Here is a 21,512-nt window from a genome sequence, read left to right on the forward strand (position 1 = left end):
GTCAGAAAATATACAGATGGTGGCAGTAAACCATATCCGTTATAAACAAGAAAAAGAAGGGTTTTTTTACCTGAAAATTATCAACATGGCATAGTCACATGACAAAAAAAAAAGACCGTATCTATTGCTAGCAATATTAGCACGTTGTTGCAGTCGCCGAAACTGTAACCAAAAAGCAATCCATATATTGTATTACTTGTGCAATTTGCAGTGTGTGTTATTTCTTTAATTAAATGTTATTAAACGTAAGATATTGAACACAAAATGACAATAAATAGAACGAAGCACCGTCCCTGCAGAACAGTGCTTCGTGTTAACGGAAGTGAGTGTTCAGCTGACGTGGAAACTATACAGCCTCAAGCTGCATCTGGCTTGAGACTAGAGAGGAATAGATTTGAGCGACAAGGGAAAGGGGAGTCGTCATCTAAAAAAGTTACATAACCAGTCACCATCTCCCACTTGTTTTTTTTTTCTATTGATATACAGTCTTTTCTTACACTGTGAAACACTTGCAACAACACATAACACAATCCACTCCAGCCCGAGATCTACTGTAAGTGAGCCGGTATCGCGCAATGGTGGAGCAGTCGGACCGAGCTCCACTGCTGGACTGGGAGGAAATCCCTGCCGGCGCACCGGCACCAGCACCGCCACCGGAGCGCGGATACGTATCTAGGGGTGCCAACTGTAGGGCACTTGGCAGCACTGCGCCAGGGACCGGCTGGAGCACAAGCCCCGGATGTCCAGGTGCATTTCTATCGGCAGCTGTTAGCGGGGAGGCAGATTCTGCTGCCAGCGCAGACACTGTGCGAGTGGGGCCGGGCTCGGATGCACACAGTCCCGTGAAAGGAGAGTCCAGACTCACGGGCAGGGAGACGGGAGGCCCAGAAAAGGAGCCTGCGACAAGTGTACCCGAGTGGGAGGAAAAGGACCAAATTGTGGCTGTTTTTGTTGTAACATTTGATACCAGATCTGGTAAGAAAATGACTCTTTATCACTATGAACAATGTGGCATTTATGCATAGCATCAGTGGTGTGAAGGTAGACTGGAAAGACACAACGCAGTATTGGAGAAGTGTATTGCTCTGTAAATAATTAATTACATGTGTATGTCAAAAAACAACTACTGCACATTGCTACTGTATCCAAGCCCTGCTGTTGACTGTTTACTTGTGCGATTCCCCATCAGAACCTGGAAGCAGCATACCACTTGTACACACAGAGCAAACAACGTATTGTCTTTATTTAGGCTACTGGGAGATAAAGTAAGTACGCGATGTAATTTACAGAAATGTAGTAGTGGAATGTATTCACCGAGTGAAACACATTTCCAAATACAGTAATGTAATGCAGACAGGTTCAGAAAAGTGAATCTGCAGAGTAAACCCTACCAACACAATCAAAGAGGCCGAATAGATGTGTTTGTCATAAATTTCTATGTTTCTTACATGGGTTTATTTGTTAGCTTTTCATTCACTTTGGATTTGACTGGGAAGAGTTCAGCTGGAAGTAATATGAACACCAAAAGACAGGTGAATGTGTCCCTGTCTGGACACCCACAGGGTTTGTGGTTCAGACAAATAAATGCAGTATGGGGTCATTTGTTGCCTTTACCTCACCCATGATGAAATTCCTAAATATTGTGCTGTCCCTGAAGAGTCCAAAATAGGCAAACATTTAATGGGCAAGTGCAGTGCTACCCCAAATATCATCTAGAGTACTGCCGATGCAGATTGACTGGATATGATTTTATTACTCATTTGCCCAACTGATTGGTTTCTGCAACGGTGACTTGACTTCTGAAAATGAAGAGCAAACGTCCCACCCAGTGTTTCGTTGGTGGTAAATGATAGATGATACGTGGTTACCACTGCACTTGTGAGAGGGCTTCCCCTTTATTATTATTATTATTATAATTATTGTTATTATTATTATTATTATTTATTTCTTAGCCGACGCCCTTATCCAGGGCGACTTACAATTGTCACACGATATCACATTATTTTTACATACAATTACATTATTTTTTACACATTATTTTTACATACAATTACCCATTTATACAGTTGGGTTTTTACTGGAGCAATTTAGGTAAAGTACCTTGCTCAAGGGTACAGCAGCAGTATCCCCCAACTGGGATTAAACCCACGACCCTCCGGTCAAGAGTCCAGAGCCCTAACCACTAGCACTAACCACTACCACCACAACTTGTATTTGAAGTGGGGACGATAATCTAGTCAGGGATACAAAGCTACTGTATTTACTTAGCAAAGGGGTCTAAGTGGAGTGAAACTTCACCAGTCTCTGCATAATTATTAATCTTTTCCTAGTACTTTGTTTTTCATGGTATGTGTTCTGAAGGGGTCAGTGTAGACAGGATCACGGTTAGCAGCTTCCCTTTCTCACCTCGCTCTGTTTGCATGTGGCTGCTGTAAAGAAGTGGGTCAGTAATAGAGGAACAGGTTACTCCTGAAGTAACTCCAGTCAAAAGATTAGATTCTGGCCATTCATACCTAACAAGTTTCAGGCAAATTCACAATAATTTATGCTGAGGTAACCACAATCGGATGCAGCATAGTCAAAGTGTGAGTGAGTTTTTTAGTGTTTGGATGTTAATCAATGTTCTTATTACAGAAAGGTTCATTCTGTAGTTCAGAACTGTGACATGTGCATTGTATTATGTCCGACTGAGTGACCTGATCGGTGGCACTGCTGTAAGAACTCAAGGTCGCAATAATGTTTATTTGTATGGGTGTCAGGTTGTTTCTGTGAAATGTATGCCTTCAAAATGGGGCAGGGAGAAAACACAAAATTGCAGATTGTGACAAGGATGGAAATAAGACTAATTGCATAGCAGTTTGATCCATTCCTGGTTTTACTATGCGTTTAATAAGACTCGCCTGAGCTTTTTACCTGTGCACTGTGGCTAATCAAGTATTAAAACCCGGAATGGATAAAACTGCTATACAATAGGAGTCTTATTTCCATCCATGTGTTATAACAAAGCATGCCTCCAAAACCTGTACCATTGCCTAGGTCTGTGAGCATAATCATGGTAAGCACATACTGGTGTGATTTTGCCATAAGCAAACTTCCCTTCTACGTGTTTGTTGTTTTTTATGACAGAACTATATTGTTTGGGGTTGTACAGACCCATTACCATCGCCCATTTCTTAGATTTTGTGCTTCACTGTTGGCTCATTGCATCCTAAGAGGACCAAATTCAGGGATAGCCAAATCTGGCACCAAAATCCAGGGCTGCAGAATGTTCGCGCCCACGTGCGCCGAATGATTTGGTCGGGAGCCGAAGATTATTTTTGAATTGCTACTCTAACTAGTGGTTTGACAGACTCCAGTTAGCAGTAATCATGGATGACCTAGGTAAGGAAAGGTAATCCAAGGGCCATGAAACCAAAAGTGTGTGAGTTTCTTCCATCCCTCTCTTGTAATTTTAAAGCCCAGCCTGCATCCTGCATCCTGATCTACTGAAAAACGTCATTCGTTCATTCCAGAAGCAGGCTTTTCATATGGGTTTTTATTGGTCTCCTTAAGCAAGGGTAAATCAAGTTTACTCTAAGCTTTTTTTTATTTAATGCCAGATTTTGAGACATGTAGGTTACAGTTTTCCAGTCCTGAGAACTGTTTTGTTTGAAGTCATACTGTAGGGCCTATCTTTCCTGTGTTCAATTTCCTGGACCTACATAAACTATGCATCACGTGACTCGCTGGCAGCACCAGGCTGCAGTATCAGGTGTTGTTGTGTACAGGTTTCAGAGGGCTGGTTAATTTTTAACAAGCGGAGAGACCGAACACTACTGGCAGACTGTTTTCATGCCAGCTCACTAGATGGGACTGTTGCAGTCAATAGGAGAATGGTACCCAAGCCTAAACCAAATGCTATGCAGGTGTCAGCATTTAAACCATATCTACTAGGCTTGTAACGATAACGATAATAATCAAATTATTTATCGATTGGGACCACACGATAACAAATCGATTAATATTTTTATGAAATAGAATATTCCATGAAATTAAAAATGTGTCTTGTTAACTTACTGTCAAGAACGTAATCTGTGTTGTTTCTTCTAAAAGTTACTGAGAATATGCGTCTGTGAACAAATACAAGATGATGATGCAGAATCAAGAGTAACCTGCTTTGCTAATGTATTTTATACATATTTTGTTTTAAATCAGTCTCAACTGTAGCCGTTTGTCTTGAGCGAAACTAATATTTAACATTACTATATTGTAACGTGCCACTGTTTCAAAAAGAGTTTTTTTTGTACATTTTCGTTTTGCAGCAATGCACTATCCACAGCCTTTTTCGTTTTTGATTGCTGTCTGTCTAAATGCCACTGGATCGTAGCTCGACGTATGTGATCCAAAGAAACACTGCAGGCTGTACAAAATAGTTTGCCACCAGTAGAATACAAAATTATTGAACACGATCCGCTGCAGTAATAATTCTTGCTCTTATTGTATTACTTGTATTGTAACGCTTGAAATGTTTTTGCTTACGATTGTAAGTCGCCCTGGATAAGGGCGTCTGCTAAGAAATAAATAATAATAATAATAATAATAATAATAATAATAATTGTAGATTTTTTAACATATGTTGTCAGACGAGTGGGAAAGCTTGCAGGCATTTTTAACATCAGAGAGGCGAGAGGGAGTGTGAGTGAGTGAGTGATCTGCTTTCCACAACCTTTCAATTAAAATATAATGTGGTATTTTGCTGTACTAATATAACAAACTATGGATGACTACTTTATCTGAATTATCATGTTATGCACGAATGTAAGAATCGGCTTTCTGTGGTGGTGTACTTTTTTCTTTTAAATAGCATATATCTATAATCGTTTGCGCGATATATTTTAATATCAAATATATATATCTTCCACACATTTACAGTTTTGTTAGAGGATACATTAGCTTATCTCTAATGTAATCACAGTTTTACATATAGACTGCCCCTGTTTTCATTTACGTCCCAAATTCTGGACCGATTTGCTTTTCAGATAATGTCCCAAATTCTGGACCGATTTGGTTTGCAGATAACGTCCCAATTTCTGGGCCGCACTGGTTTTTAGATAATGTCCCATATTCAGCATTTTCGAATTCAGACCAGTTTTTGGGATATTCTGCTTAGCTGACAGCCAGGTTTCCAAGTCATGCATGCAGTTTACCATAAACTGGATTGTGAATTCATTTAAGAGTAACCCTTAGTACATGAATCAAAGTTAATGTATTTTTTACTCTCCCCAGAAACATTTTTTTTTATGAAGAAACGGAAATAAAATGTAAATGTTAAAAAAAACTTATGTCTTATTACAACGAAGAAACTACATTGCACTAAAATAGATGCATGAAAATTAAAGAAGTCGTTTTCCTTTATTAAAGGCTAATATTAAAACACATTTTTGAGAAGGAACATGGTAGTCCAAAAAAAAGGACACCTCATTTGCTTATGTAATGTATATATTGTAGCATTTCAGGTTCTTTTTGGGACAGAACCGTGAGTAGATGAAGGCCGTTTATTTTTAAAATAATTAAATAATCACAAAAAAAAATCATAAATTGAGGGAAAGGGGACTGGGAGTCTAAAGTGAAAATTAATCATTGTAGTAGTTTTTCTTTTACCCTACCCTTCCCAGTCTTTTCCCTGCACCCCCTTATATGCCCTCGCCTCCCAACCCCTCTTTTGCACTAAACCTGCACTCCAATTCCCCTGCACACACATCCACATGCAACCCCTGCAAGCACACATCACCATGCAACCCCTGCACGCATACACCCACCATGCAACCCCTGCACGCATACACCCACCATGCAACCCCTGCACGCATACACCCACCATGCAACCCCTGCACGCATAGACCCACCATGCAACCCCTGCATGCATAGACCCACCATGCAACCCCTGCATGCACACACCACCATGCAACCCCTGCACGCACACACCACCATGCAACCCATGCAAGCACACACCACTATGCAACCCCTACACGCACACACTACCATGCAACCCTTGCATGCACACACCATCATGCAACCCCTGCACACACACCACCATGCAACCCCATGCATGCACACACCACCATGCAACCCTTGCACACACACCATCATGCAACCCCTGCATGTATACAGCCACCATGCAACCCCTGCATGCACACACCACCATGCAACCTCTGCACACACACACCATCATGCAACCCCTACATGCACACATCACCATACAACCCCTGCACGCACACACCACCATGCAACCCATGCAAGCACACACCACTATGCAACCCCTACACGCACACACTACCATGCAACCCTTGCATGCACACACCACCATGCAACCTCTGCACACACACACCATCATGCAACCCCTACATGCACACACCACCATACAACCCCTGCACGCACACACCACCATGCAACCCCTACATGCACAGACCACCATGCAACCCCTGCACACATACAGAGCACCTGTAGTACATGCAGATAATGAATCCAGAAGCACCTGTCCTTAGGTGGCACAAATCACACTATCGCCTTATGCTTAAAACCATCACTTTTAGTGCATATTTCTGGAACAGAAGCACCTAGAACCACTATTCAATGGTTCTAGACTCAGGGGACCAGCCTGAATGTAACATGCCCAGTTTCGTAGCAGTTTTTTGCAAAAAATATTTTTGGGTGTTCAGTCTCATTCATGTCTATAGCAGGGTTGAAAAACACATTTTCAAGCTCAGGTGAGCGCCCCAAACCACCTCCTAAACGGCACGGTGGTTCACCCAAAAACTTGAGTCATGATGAAAAAATTCACTTTGCCGAGCCGTGAAACCTCCTTGTGTGGAGGCCCCATGGGAAATCCCATTTTAAAACACCTTCGCCAAAAGGCAGTCGTGGGTCGTATGAACTCGAAGGAACCAATTTTCATTAGCTAAGACTGTTGTGCATCTAAAGAGAGTACACCCGAGTTCCTTGGCCCATGATTTGTGGACTTATGGGGTACGACAGGAGGACACATGGGAACTAAAACAGTAAAATATTTGATATTAAAATATATTGCGCAAACAATTAGAGATATATGCTATTTGAAAGAAAAAAGTACACCACTACAGAAAGCCAATTCTTACATTCGTGCATAACATGATAATTAATATAAAGTAATCATCCATAGTTTGTTATGTTAGTACAGCAAAATACCACATTATATTTTAATTGAAAGGTTGTGGAAAGCAGATCTCTCTCTCTCTCTCTCTCTCTCTCTCTCTCTCTCTCTCTCAATTTTCAATTTCAAGTGCTTCATTGGTATGACTGATTTTTTACAAGTATTGCCAAAGCAATGATGGGTAAATTCCATCTTTACAATGAACATTTAAAACATATGTAAATAAAACAAAAACAACACATCACAACAATAATAATGATAATATGATGATGATATACATACAGTATATACGCACATATATATATATATATATATATATTTATTTATTTATTTATTTATTTTTCTTTTCCTCCCTCCTCCTTGTGTGAGGAGCCTCAGTGTCACTCCCTGTCCCTCAGGCTGTGACAGGCGCTTATGTACTGGGCTGCCACTTCTATATAGCTTGTCTGCTCTCCGAGGAGGATGGGGAGTTTTTCTCGGTCTGGCAAGTCTGGGAAATCTGTGCAGAGATTTTGTATTTTTGGGAAGAAGGCTTCCCTTATATTCTTATATTTTGTGCACTGCAGTAAAAACTGTATCTCTGTCTCGACCTGACTGAGCTGACAGTGATCACACAGCCTGTCCTCTTTGGGCAGCCATGTCTGCCTGTGTTGGCCGGTCTCGATGGCCCCAGGCTGTGCTCACTGAAATTGTACTTTGTTAAGGTCTGTCTCTGTTTACTGTTTTTCACCCTGGTCAGGTATTCAGCCAGGGTGTGGTATCGTTTTAGGGCCCGATAGCATTCCAGTTTGCTTTGCGTTTTAGTGTGTGTGTCCCAATGAATAAGGTGTTCTTGTTTGTTTTGTGCTATAATTTGTTTGACTCTGATTGTATGTGTAAGAGTGGAGCTGTCCTGAAGCTGGTTGGGGTTAGTGCAGTGAGCTTCAGGACCAGCTGGCTGAGGGGACTCTTCTCTGGGCTCTACTCTTGGTATTGCAGGGCTTTATGGTGGTAAGAGTTTATGTTACTATTTTTTAGATGGAGCCAAAATTTAATTGCTCTTTTTTGGATATTAATCAATAGTGGGTATTGGCCTAATTCAGCCATACATGCATTGTTTGGAGTTTTCCTTTGTATTTGCAGGATACTTTTGCAAAACTCTGTATGCAGGGCTTCTGTTGGGTGTTTGTCCCATTTTTTAAAATCCTGCTCTGTGTGAGGACCCCACACTTCACTGCCATACTGGGCAATGGGTTGGATGACACTTTCAACATTTTTTAATTGGGATCTTTATATAAATTTTGCTCTTAATAGCATAAAATGCCCTGCATGCTTTTTCTTTTAGTGCATTCACTGCCAGGTTGAAACTCCCTGACGCGCTGATTTCTAGGCCTAGATAGGTGTAGTGTGTGTAGTGTTCTAAAGTGTTTTTGCCCAGGATGAAGTGGTACTTATTTTCCTGAGATCTGGCTTTCTTCTGGAATATCATGACTCTGGTCTTGTTCATGTTTACTGCCAGGGCCCAGGTCTGACAGTACTGCTCTAGCAGTGACAGGCTCTGTTGCAGCCCCTGCTCTGTGGGCGACAACAGGACCAAGGCATCTGCGTAGAGCAAGAATTTAACTTCAGTGTCATGTGGAGTGAGGCCAGGAGCTGCAGACTGCTCCAGCACTGTGGCTAGCTCATTCATATAGATGTTGAAGTGTTGGGCTCAGACTGCAACCTTGTCTCACTCCCTGCCCTTGTGAGAAAAATTGTGTTATTTTATTGCCAACCTTAACCCCACATTTATTTTCTGTATACATAGATTTAACAATTTCATATACTTTACCCCCTACACCTCTTAAGTTTGTAAAATAATCATGCCAAATTGAGTCAAAAGCTTTTTTAACGTCTATTAAGCAAGCAAATATTTTATTTTTATTCTCTCTTCTCTCTCTCTCTCTCTCTCTCTCTCTTTCTCTCCTCTCTGATGTTAAAAATGCCTTCAAGCTTTCCCACTCCTGTGACGACATATTCATGTGACAGACATGGACCAATCAAAACGCAAGACTATTATGCGGTTCCATCCCAAAAACCGGGCCTGTGTCATACCTCGTGAGGCGAGCCCAGAGTGGTTATTGGCTGCTGTGTCAATCAATAAATCCTGTCCAGTTTTCTTTTTGAAACAAGCTGATAATCACATCAGGAACCTGGAAGGTTACACACATAACTTAATTGGATTTAAGTGCAGGGTAAAAGTACACAAAATACACAGTTTTCACGGTGAAGAATGAATTTCATGGCCTGTGTCACGTTTTTCACAGCCGTGTAACACAGGTAGGGCCTGAGTAATACTGTGTAAGTGTAAGCGAATCCACGTGGGAGAAACGCTTCTCTCAGCACGCCAGTATGTGATGCGTTTTTGGTTGCGACGTGGTATGTAGATTGATTTGGCCTATATGTGTATGAAAGAGATATTCTACATATCTTGTTTGCGATGGGGGCAGTAAGTCTATTAATAATAAATCAACATCCATGTATTATTATTTGCTTATTTAGCAGACACCTTTACCCAAGGCGACTTAAAGAGACTAGGGTGTGTGAACTATGCATCAGCTGCAGAGTCACTTACAATTACATCTCACCCGAAAGACGGAGCACAAGGAGGTTAAGTGACTTGCTCAGGGTCACACAATGAGTCAGTGGCTGAGGTGGGATTTGAACCGGGGACCTCCTGGTTACAAGCCCTTTTCTTTAACCACTGGACCACACAGCCTCCTCTATGTATGAAAGAGATATTACACATATTATACATATTCAACATAAAATAAAATGATCAACTGGAGTTGTCGCTGTCGAAAGTTCAGTTGCAGGAAAGGGTAGGCTACCTCTCACGTACTGCTTGGAAAAATGACGATACAGTTGTATTCACTGAAGATAATGCAAATCTAAGTGGCTATGCAAAGTCATGTAAAGATTTTATTAAATATGACAGCAAAAAGTGAAATGCATCTCTGCAGTCGCGGCAGGAAGGGACTGCTGCTTTCGCTAGCAGAAGCTGGGTCAATTCATCAATTGTAACCAACAGCAAATTGAAAAAAAAAGAGAGATCGAAATATTTCCATGTGAATAGGCCATAATGTTAATTTAGTTTTCAAACCTTGTTTTTTTTCTCCTTTGGACAGTGGGGTTAATTTTTCTTCTTAATTTACTGTTATGCTTACACTGGAAATTAGTCAGATTTTACACAAAACAAGGCAAAGGCTAGTGACGGCAGGAATATGAAAATTGGAGAGTGCTATATTTAAATGCCAATGTATTTATCAAACATGTCTTAAAACATCAGGATTTGTTTGAATGAGTTTTTTTATTCTGTGCTGTATAAAAAGAGGACTTATTGTTCCTTTAAACTGTTACTGTGAGGGATGTTTTTTAGTTTTTTTTAGTTTTTTAGTTTGTTTTTTAAGCATTTTAACTCTAATGATCGATAATCACTGTGAGAATTTGCAAGATAATTGATGTCAGTGTCAGGGTTTGATTTACACCACTAATATCTACATACACACACACTATTTATATTATATTCTAATGTATACTGACAGCCCTGGTTAGTATTTTTGAAGCAAAAAAACCCTAAAAAAGCAAATAACGTTTTAACATCACAAAGACTTAACTACCAAGTAAAAAAAAAAACACGTACACACCAAAATATATATTGAAATTAGGACGGTTACTCGATTCAAATTTTTGATTGGTTAATTTAAGATTCATCCGTGCACATTTTTAATAAAGGTAACAATCTTATAACAGCTGTCCTGCATGTAATACTAAAAAAAAATCAATAGAATCTAAAAAGAAAAGCCCAATGGGAATTTGGTCTTTTTAAAAGCATTAGTATTATTATTTTTTATCTTCGTAAATGTCTCTCTTTGTATTGCACTATTGATATGTACCTGTGCTGAACCTGGAGGCACAAAGTGAATAAAATAAACAAAGAATAAAACAAAATTAATTATACAAAAACACAGCTGCATGTGTTACAGAATCTATCAAATGCACAAATTCCAGTACATTGTTATATTAATGCTACTGTTCAGGGCTTTGTGCCACAAACTGGAAATCCATACATATACATTTTAAATATCACCTTCTGTTGATAAATTACATAGATCTCAAGGACATGTTTTTTAACAAACGATTTGTGTAAAAGTGTACTGGTATAAAGCCTATACATCATTTATTTGCACATATGCGTTCTTTGAATTAATATTGAATTAATACATATTCACAGGGATGCCATTTTATTAAAATTATATAACAAACTTCAGAAAAAAAACGCTTGTCATTAACTTTTACACCGTGGAGTTGATACCATATCATGCCACGCCCACTACAGCATGAAATTATTAAAATTAATATATTAAAAATTATGCGTTTGGTGAAATTTGTCACATTATTCAACGTTTAACCACTTCTTTGCAGTTTATATATTTAAATGTTTAAAATTCCCATCCCTAGTCACCTGACACATTTTATGAGTGGAAACGGTTGTGTTTTATTATTATTATTAACAGTCGCCCTTATCCAGGGCGACTTACAATTGTTACAAGATATCACTATTTCATATTATACAGAGATCACATTATTTTTTTTAAATGCAATTACCCATTTATGCAGTTGGGTTTTTACTGGAGCAATCTAGGTAAAGTACCTTGCTCAAGGGTACAGCAGCAGTATCCCCCACCAGGCATTGAACCCACGACCCTCCAGTCAAGAGTCCAGAGCCCTAACCACTACTCCACACCAGTGTGTCTGTGATTTGGCCCACTTTACACACACCTACAGGCTTGATGCATCATGATCCAGTTGTACTGTACCAAGGGTTTTTCAGCAAACGACATATTAGTCAATAGAGCCACGAGTGCCAGGCAGGTTGTACGGGCTCCTGCTATCATGCCCCTTGTGAAGTGCCGCAGAGCCTTCTTGTTGCTGAAAAGTTGCACACAACTCTCACACTGCTTACAGTGTTCAAACGTTAGTCAAGTATTTTAAAATGTTGTCTAGACGTTTACTCATTAACAAAAATACACAGGTCAAATATTGGTGTTAGCCTTAGCGTTTGTAATTTCCAGATCCCCGCTGCTCGCCTGGTGTTCTCTCTGCCTCGCTTCTCCCACGCAACTCCACTGCTCCGCTCACTCCACTGGCTCCCGATCACCGCTCGCATCCAGTTCAAGGCTCTTGTACTAGCCTACAGATGCCTTGACCAGACTGCACCCAGCTACCTCCAGATCCTCATCTCTCCCTACACCCCCACTCGATCTCTCTGCTCCTCCTGCACTAGAAGACTGGCTCTACCTCCTCTACGCTCCCCTGCCTCCAGAGCCCGCTCCTTCTCCACCCTCGCCGCGCAGTGGTGGAATGACCTTCCTACAGATGTCAGAACTGCCCAGTCCCTGACCACATTCCGGCGCCTCCTCAAGACTCACCTGTAGAACTCCTATTTTCTTTCCCTCTGGACACTTATCACTCTTCCTTAAATGCGCTTTACTTGCTCTTATCTGCCCCCTATTTTACTGCATTTAATCCTGTACTTTAGAGTACTGTAATCCGTCAAGTGTCATTTAATCTGTAGTATTTTGTATTTAATTATATCCTGATGTAACTATCACTGACACTTATCTGCTCCGTTATTGAATTGTATTTTGTCATACTTGTACTTGCTAGAACCAAAGTCATTGTATTTATCTTGCTCTTAATTGTATTATTACTTGTACTGTGATTCTTGAAATGTATTTTTGTTTACGACTGTAAGTCACCCTGGATAAGGGCGTCTGCTAAGAAATAAATAATAATAATAATAATAATAATAATAATAATAATTTATTATTATTATTATTATTATTATTATTATTTATTTCATATTCAATTTAAATATAACATGAAATGCTTTTCAACATCGAGTTCTTCACAAATACGTGCTGCAGTCATTTATAAAAAGGGTTTCTTTTGATGGCTTTCCTGGTTGGGTACAAACATTCCCAATATGTTAAAGTTTAAACATTTTTAATCTTGAAGTTTAAACAATTAGGAAATGAAACGGAAACACCCCTAGCTTTCAGAATGTACTGTAAGTCTAATGGATCAAATGGCATGCGGTCATCACATTCATTTTTTGGCAAGTTTGTGTATTTATCTATGCTTCATGCTATAGAACTCATGTACAATATAACGTCTGTTGTAATCTTAGACATTTCTTCAACAGTAGATTGCAAATTAGATGTTGCATCATTGTAGCTGGTGCCAATTTTCTGTAACTGAATTTCCTTTTGAAATGTAACTACACAGCCTTCTGTCTGTTGTACAGTAGTCTTCAGACTGGAATTCCCTCCCTTTCTCTGTCAAGGACTCTGGTTCACTGGACGTTTTAAAATCTAGATTAAAGGCATTCTATTATTGGCCATTCTGTCGTTTTGACTATTTAGTTATTATTGAATTGTCTCTTATTTTAGTTCTTTTGTAATGTGCTTCTCTTTCACCTCACTAAAGTGCAGCCAGTTTAGACACACACTCACTTCTCTTTCACCTTGCATGTCAAACTGCAACTTGGTTCTTCTCCTAAACAGCATTCTTAATATAGCCTAGTTGTTCTGATGCTACACAAACACAATCTATTTTACAACTTGTGTGGTAAATTCAGTTTCAATCAATATTAGCCCTTAGTTAATTTCTAACCCTACATTCGGAACGGATGCGGCTTTATAATTACAAGATTGTTGCTGTTGTAGAATTCAACCTCCCATTCTGAACACCCTGCATGCGGTTTGTCATTGTAAAGTTCTAAAGGCTCTATTGACAAAGAATCTGAAGCAGAGCTAGAAGTACCCATGTTTTTGTCTGACAGTCACCACTGGCTTAACCTGCCCTTGGTAAACTAATGCAAGTCAGCCAATCAGGTAGTATCCTGAAAGGGAGTAAACCTCTTCAGTGGGGCACAGAAAGCCTATCTCCTTATGTCATGTTGAGAGTGGTTCCTCTTTGTTGCTGCTTGCAAGTTATGAGGGCTAGTCTGTTATACAGATTGCACACTTAGACAAAGCTGGAGATGCTGGTGTGGCTGTATATGTGAGAGATTGGTAAAACAAATCAATCAGTCCTGATTACAGAAAACTGTGTGCAGCATTTCCCAGATGAATCTTTTTTTTGTTGCCCAACCTCTGTAGTAGGCTTCAGACTGTATATACATAAGTTGTTGCACACACAACATGGCGTTGTGTAATTTTACTGATACATATATAAAGATAACTATTGGCCACAGAAAGAAAAATACTTAATTATAACTATTTATTCAAAAAATGATGTATGTTTGTCAACCAGCAACCTAGACAGGGCTCCAGACTGGCTCCTAGGCCAAAAATAAAATAGTTGTCAGATCCAATTGTTGGGTGCCACTTTAGGTTGGTTGCTCCTAATGCTTAAAATACAACAACTTGTTAAGACACTAAAGTGATATTAAAATAGTAACTTATGTTAGTACTCACTTGTTTGTTGCCCCATTCTGTTGAATAGGTAATCTATGCAGCTGATGACTGCAATTAACGTAACATTTTATATTTGAGAAATTTTGCGCAATTAAATCATCCTCAGTCTCCTGAAGGTAAACAATGTAAGCGAATATATCTGGTTCAGATGAGGCTGCTAAAGATGCAACAAACAATGAAAATCTATTCTGACTCAACACTTTATTTTTTAGAATTGATTTTAAAATTTTAATGCTGACATATAAGGCTGTTCATGGGCTAGCTCTGACTTATCTGTCAGATCTTTTATCTTTTTACACTCCCACTCGCAACCTCAGACTGCTGTGTGTCCCGCCTGTTCGCCTGGGCTCTATGGTCAACAGGGCCTTCTGTTGCTATGCCCCCAAATTATGGAACTCTATTCCACTAGAGATCAGGGACTCAGCTTCTCTGAGTGTTTCTAAAGCTAATTTAAGACTTACTTTTTTAGAAAGGCATTTTTATGATTGTTTTATTTCCTTGTGCTTTTTTATGTATAATCTGTTTATTTATTGCTGTACTATTACCTGTGAAGTGCTCTGAGATGACTGCTTTTAAGGGCGCTATACAAAAAAGTTTATTATTATTATTATTATTATTATTATTATTATTATTATTATTATTATTATTATTATTATTATTATTATTTATTTAGACACCCTACGGTTTGAGTAGCGAAAGGCAACATTGGCTTCTTGGAGTTCACAAAGAAAACTATTTTCAGAGACCTTTTGCTGCATTTCTGCCCTTCGTTATAATTATTTTCTTTATTTTAAGTTTTCAGGGCATTTTGTTAATGCATGTGTGCAACACACAAACCTTAAGTGTGTTTTTATTTTTCGTTGTTCAAAATTTCTTGAATGCAACGTTTAATTTTAAGCAAATATTTTACACAACAGTAGGCCGCTCAAACATGTTTGGTCACCATCACAACTGCTGCTTGAACCTGGGGTTACCTTATTCTGCTGGTATTAATACAGCACATCTTGACTTCCAGGAGGACTTAGGTCGGCCAGGGTGCCCTCTGCTCACCGCACACCAGTGACCCCTGTGGTCTTGCCGGGCGCCTGCGGGCTTGCCTGTAAGCTGCCCGAGAACTGCGTTGTCCTCCGACACTGTAGCTCCGAGGTGGCTGCATGCTGAGTCTGCAGTGTGTAAAGAGGCGGTCGGCTGACGGCACATGCTTCGGAGGACAGTGTGTGTTCGTCTTCGCCCCTCCCAAGTCAGCGCAAGGTTTGGTAGCGTTGAGCTGAGCTTAGCAAAATAATTGGACATTCTAAAAAAAATGGCAACGACTACATTTAAAAAAAAAAAAACTAGTTCCATTAAAACATCTGAACAATTTTACTGGTTGACAGACCATTTGATCTGATATTACATTCCTCTTAGATTATGATTGGTTTTTATTCAGAAAAAACTCCAAATTCAAATTATTTATTGTCTTTGTCATGATATCCATTCAGTTCCAATGTTTTCCTCCCTTTTGGATCTACAGTGCCTTGCGAAAGTATTCGGCCCCCTTGAACTTTGCAACCTTTTGCCACATTTCAGGCTTCAAACATAAAGATATGAAACTGTCATTTTTTGTGAAGAATCAACAACAAGTGGGACACAATCATGAAGTGGAACGAAATTTATTGGATATTTCAAACTTTTTTAACAAATAAAAAACTGAAAAATTGGGCGTGCAAAATTATTCAGCCCCTTTACTTTCAGTGCAGCAAACTCTATCCAGAAGTTCAGTGAGGATCTCTGAATGATCCAATGTTGACCTAAATGGCTAATGATGATAAATAGAATCCACCTGTGTGTAATCAAGTCTCCGTATAAATGCACCTGCACTGTGATAGTCTCAGAGGTCCGTTTAAAGCGCAGAGAGCATCATGAAGAACAAGGAACACACCAGGCAGGTCCGAGATACTGTTGTGGAGAAGTTTAAAGCCGGATTTGGATACAAAAAGATTTCCCAAGCTTTAAACATCCCAGGGAGCACTGTGCAAGCGATAATATTGAAATGGAAGGAGTATCAGACCACTGCAAATCTACCAAGACCTGGCCGTCCCTCTAAACTTTCAGCTCATACAAGGAGAAGACTGATCAGAGATGCAGCCAAGAGGCCCATGATCACTCTGGATGAACTGCAGAGATCTACAGCTGAGGTGGGAGACTCTGTCCATAGGACAACAATCAGTCGTATACTGCACAAATCTGGCCTTTATGGAAGAGTGGCAAGAAGAAAGCCATTTCTTAAAGATATCCATAAAAAGTGTCATTTACAGTTTGCCACAAGCCACCTGGGAGACGCACCAAACATGTGGAAGAAGGTGCTCTGGTCAGATGAAACCAAAATCGAACTTTTTGGCAACAATGCAAAACGTTATGTTTGGCGTAAAAGCAACACAGCTCATCACCCTGAACACACCATCCCCACTGTCAAACATGGTGGTGGCAGCATCATGGTTTGGGCCTGCTTTTCTTCAGCAGGGACAGGGAAGATGGTTAAAATTGATGGGAAGATGGATGGAGCCAAATACAGGACCATTCTGGAAGAAAACCTGATGGAGTCTGCAAAAGACCTGAGACTGGGATGGGGATTTGTCTTCCAACAAGACAATGATCCAAAACATAAAGCAAAATCTACAATGGAATGGTTCACAAATAAACATATCCAGGTGTTAGAATGGCCAAGTCAAAGTCCAGACCTGAATCCAATCGAGAATCTGTGGAAAGAACTGAAAACTGCTGTTCACAAATGCTCTCCATCCAACCTCACTGAGCTCGAGCTGTTTTGCAAGGAGGAATGGGCAAAAATTTCAGTCTCTCGATGTGCAAAACTGATAGAGACATACCCCAAGCGACTTACAGCTGTAATCGCAGCAAAAGGTGGCGCTACAAAGTATTAACTTAAGGGGGCTGAATAATTTTGCACGCCCAATTTTTCAGTTTTTTATTTGTTAAAGTTTGAAATATCCAATAAATTTCGTTCCACTTCATGATTGTGTCCCACTTGTTGTTGATTCTTCACAAAAAATTACAGTTTCATTTCTTTATGTTTGAAGCCTGAAATGTGGCAAAAGGTCGCAAAGTTCAAGGGGGCCAAATACTTTCGCAAGGCACTGTATATTCTTATTGGAACTATATTACCATAGGTGGGGTGATATGCGTCACCCACAAGGGATAATAAATGTGCTAAAGAATGGACTGTGGTCATATACTACAAGAAATAGGGCTAATCCTGGGACAGGGTCATAACATACTGTATGAATGAAGCTATATCTACAAATCAAGAAAAAAATGGACAATTCTAACTTGGTGGATGTGGTACAAAATCAATCAATCAATTCATTTTTATACAGCGCCTTTCATGGCAAACCATCCCAAAGTGCTTTACAAAATAAATAAAAATTAAAACATTAATTACAACAATTAAAATACTAAAAATTACGGGGGCTCCCGAGTGGCGCATCCAGTAAAAGCACTCGCGTAGAGTGCAGGATGCGCCCTACAGTCTGGACGTCGTCGGTTCGAGTCCAGGCTATTCCTTTGCCGACCGAGGACGGGAGCTCCCAGGGGGCGGCGCACAATTGGCCGAGCGCCGTCCGGGGGGAGGGAGGGTTCCAGACCGCGTTTGATTAGGGTTCCCACCTCTGGCTTACAAAAAACCGGGACACCAGAAGTCTTACAGACTTCCCAGGACAGCTACTTCAAAAAGAGAACAATCCAGGCAAAACCAGAACGATTGGCAACCCTACGTTTGATAGCCAGAATCGCAAAAATTATAAAGTTATAAACATTTCTACCTAGAACCGCCACGTGGGTCAATGTGACCCATGCATTACAATCTTTTTTTTAATATAACCTAAGATATTCTATTTTTTTTTTTTTTTGTAAATGCAGCAAACAAGACTCGCCCCCTCCACCTAGCACACGTGTTTTTTGTTTTTTATTTCAAGCCTTTTTTTGTTTGTAGACTGACTACGAGACAGAGATTGCTATGATTGTGGATTTCTCAAGATGCAAATTCAGTGAAAGCCTAGTTGCTTATTTTTCAATGTACCTGGGAGACATCAATCTTTCGTTTTGCTCCACAAATGCAACTGGAAATATATCAGAAGGAAATATTTAATCTTGAAAGTAGACACACAGCAAACTGAAATGACAGGTAGGATAACAACTTATGTGCCTAATATGAAATGTTATATATTCTTTTTTTATATTACTGTTAGAAAAAAAAAACATTTTGGTTTTACAGGTTTATATGTACCAGTTTACACGTGTTTACACAATAGTGTTCAATGGAACTGCGTCTATGTTAACACAGCTCCTGGATGCAGGCACAGTCAGCTGGCAGACGTGTACGCTCCTCCATAGAGTACATTGCAGTCATCATACCGGAAGTAGTGTTATATTTTCTTTTTATGTAGTATTAGAAACAATGATTTTGGTTTTATAGTTTTGTGTGTACATGTACCCGTTTACACCTGTACCCGGGTATATGTACATATCTGTTTCTTTTGAAATGTATATTTTGTTATATTTTTTCACTGTTTGTAGTCGTGCTGTATATGCGCTCATTTTAAAAATAATGCCTTTATGTTTAATTTTCCATTTAAATATGGTGTTTCTGCGATGCAAATTTTTGATATGATGTTCATGAGTAGGCTAAAACTTTTCAATTGTATCCGGTAGTATGTCTGTCTTTAATTTTCATAACGAAGCAATTTAAAAATGTATGGGTCACAGTGACCCACGTGGCAGTTCTAGGTAGTTCGAAAATCCGGCGGTTCTATGTTAAAACTTGAAGAGCGTGTTGACATCTAGGGATATAGGGATACAGCAATTCAGAGAAATATGTAGGCCCCATTCTTCAAACAGCCTTAAAAGTCAAGAGTAAGATCTTAAATTTAATACGAAACTTGACAGGCAGCCAATGAAAATTTTCCAAAAAAGGTGTAATATGCTCAGTCCTTTTTGTACCAGTCAATATTCATTCAGCTGCATTTTGGACCAGTTGTAACCAAATCACCAGGTGAGAAAGCAGCCCAATCAACAATGCATTACAGTAATTAATACGTGATGTTACAAAAGAATGGATCAAATCTCAGCATCCTTCTATAAAAGGTAAGAGCGAACTCTATGTTTAATAAGTCTCAAAACTAAGAGGCGAATCTAAGATTACTCCCAGATTCCTGATTGAAGTGGATACAACAATGTCACGACCACAGAAGGTCAGGGATAGTGATGTAGTTTGAAGTTGTTTCCTAGTGCCTACCAAAAGTAGAATAATAATTTTTAGTCATCCAAACAACATCATCCAAACAAACAGATAACCTAGAATAAGCATTTGTAGTATCAGCAGTCAATTCAATATGCCCTTGTTGAATTGTGCCAGTCCATGCTTGGCACAAACAAAACAGGAACACCATCTCCTGTAATAGTGTTTTCATACTAGCTGGTAATACTGTGGGAAAGCACACTAGCGCCGGACTGCTTGCTATAGTTTTCTTCACACCAGAAGGAAATCAGGAGCGAGTTCACCTAACTACTGAACTTCTACAGCTCTGCATTCAGCGCGGCAGGCCTTGCATACAAAGAATGCACTGGACGGTGTGACAGTTTGAAAGCTGTATGATGCAGGCTAGCTCTGGTGTGATTCTTTCTTTTTCTGTTGCCAGGTAACATAGTGGAATGGTGTTTGCCTCAGGACGCTGACCTGGTCGGAGTAGAGTTTAAGTCTATGGCCAGCGGATCCCATAGAATCTCTTCAGACTTCATGTAAGTTTGCCCTTATATGTTTAACCCCTTTAACATTTTTATTTGTTGTTTTAATTAATGTATTCTTGTGATTCGTTTTTTCTTGTTTTTCATGTTTAAGACAATTTCTACAAAAAACTGCACCACACTGAACAGTACACCAGGGCTAATATTGGTAGAGAGAAAAAACGTTCAACTGATATATGTTGTAGGTATAAGGGTACGTTGTCACCCTACAGACTGTATATAAATGTTTCTGGAGCTTTTTTGGTGTTTTAAGTTCATATTTACAGTCTTGTGTATTTGAAATTGAAAGCAATGCATAATTTATTGCACTTTTGTTAATTGTGGACAGTGGCATAATAAGGACTTATTATGAATAAAAAAATAAGATTGAACTACTATTACAGTGTTGCTGTTCAAGATAGCTGTAGTTTCAACATTGAAGACATTGAGAAAGACATATTGTCGAAATGTTTGTCAAATAATTTTCTTTTAGTATGAGTGTACTTCTACTTTTATATTTACAGCTGTGTCAAGGGGTGTATGTTACTAGTCTGCGTGCCTGTAGCATCATGTCCCCTCAAAAACACGCTCAGAATTTCACAACTTCTGGTTTGTATTACTGTCCTGTCTTCTCCAGCTATTTCCGCAAAGGCAGTTACTTTGGGCTTGCGTGCTTTGCGAACATGCCGGTGGAGAGTGCGCTGGAAAGAGGGGCTCGGATGAAGTCTGTGGGGATTCTGTCTCCTTCCTACACCCTGCTGTACAGATACATGCACTTCCTTGAGAACCAAGTCAGGTAGGTGCAGGACTTTAAAAAGCTTGCTCTCCAACATATAACCCGAAAGATGCTCCATATCATTTGTCCTGGGGACAGCCAGCAGCCACACACACACACAGTGATCAACGTTTTGTTTTGTTGTGATCATAGTATTTTCTGTTATGAGGACTGTAAATGTACAATGCCTCCTTTTCTACAGTTTATTTAAGTTAAATCTGAGTTTGCACTTGCGTGTAAAGGCATACGTAAACCACAGTAATGATATTACTTTATGAGAATGTGTAATGCC

General features: G+C 39.6%; 1 protein-coding gene across 1 annotated transcript in view; it reads left to right on the forward strand.

Moving 5' to 3' along the window:
- Positions 1–143: 143 nt before the first annotated feature.
- Positions 144–21,512, forward strand: part of LOC117414931 (DENN domain-containing protein 11-like) — a 54,310-nt gene continuing 32,941 nt past the window's right edge. The window contains exons 1-3 of the mRNA XM_034024787.3: positions 144–975; positions 20,361–20,460; positions 21,083–21,241. Of these exons, the coding sequence (XP_033880678.1) occupies positions 576–975; positions 20,361–20,460; positions 21,083–21,241 (659 nt within the window). The 5' untranslated portion in view covers positions 144–575. The remainder of the gene's footprint in view (positions 976–20,360; positions 20,461–21,082; positions 21,242–21,512) is intronic.

Source organism: Acipenser ruthenus, chromosome 7 (genome assembly GCF_902713425.1).
Source record: "Acipenser ruthenus chromosome 7, fAciRut3.2 maternal haplotype, whole genome shotgun sequence".
Taxonomy (NCBI): domain Eukaryota; kingdom Metazoa; phylum Chordata; class Actinopteri; order Acipenseriformes; family Acipenseridae; genus Acipenser; species Acipenser ruthenus.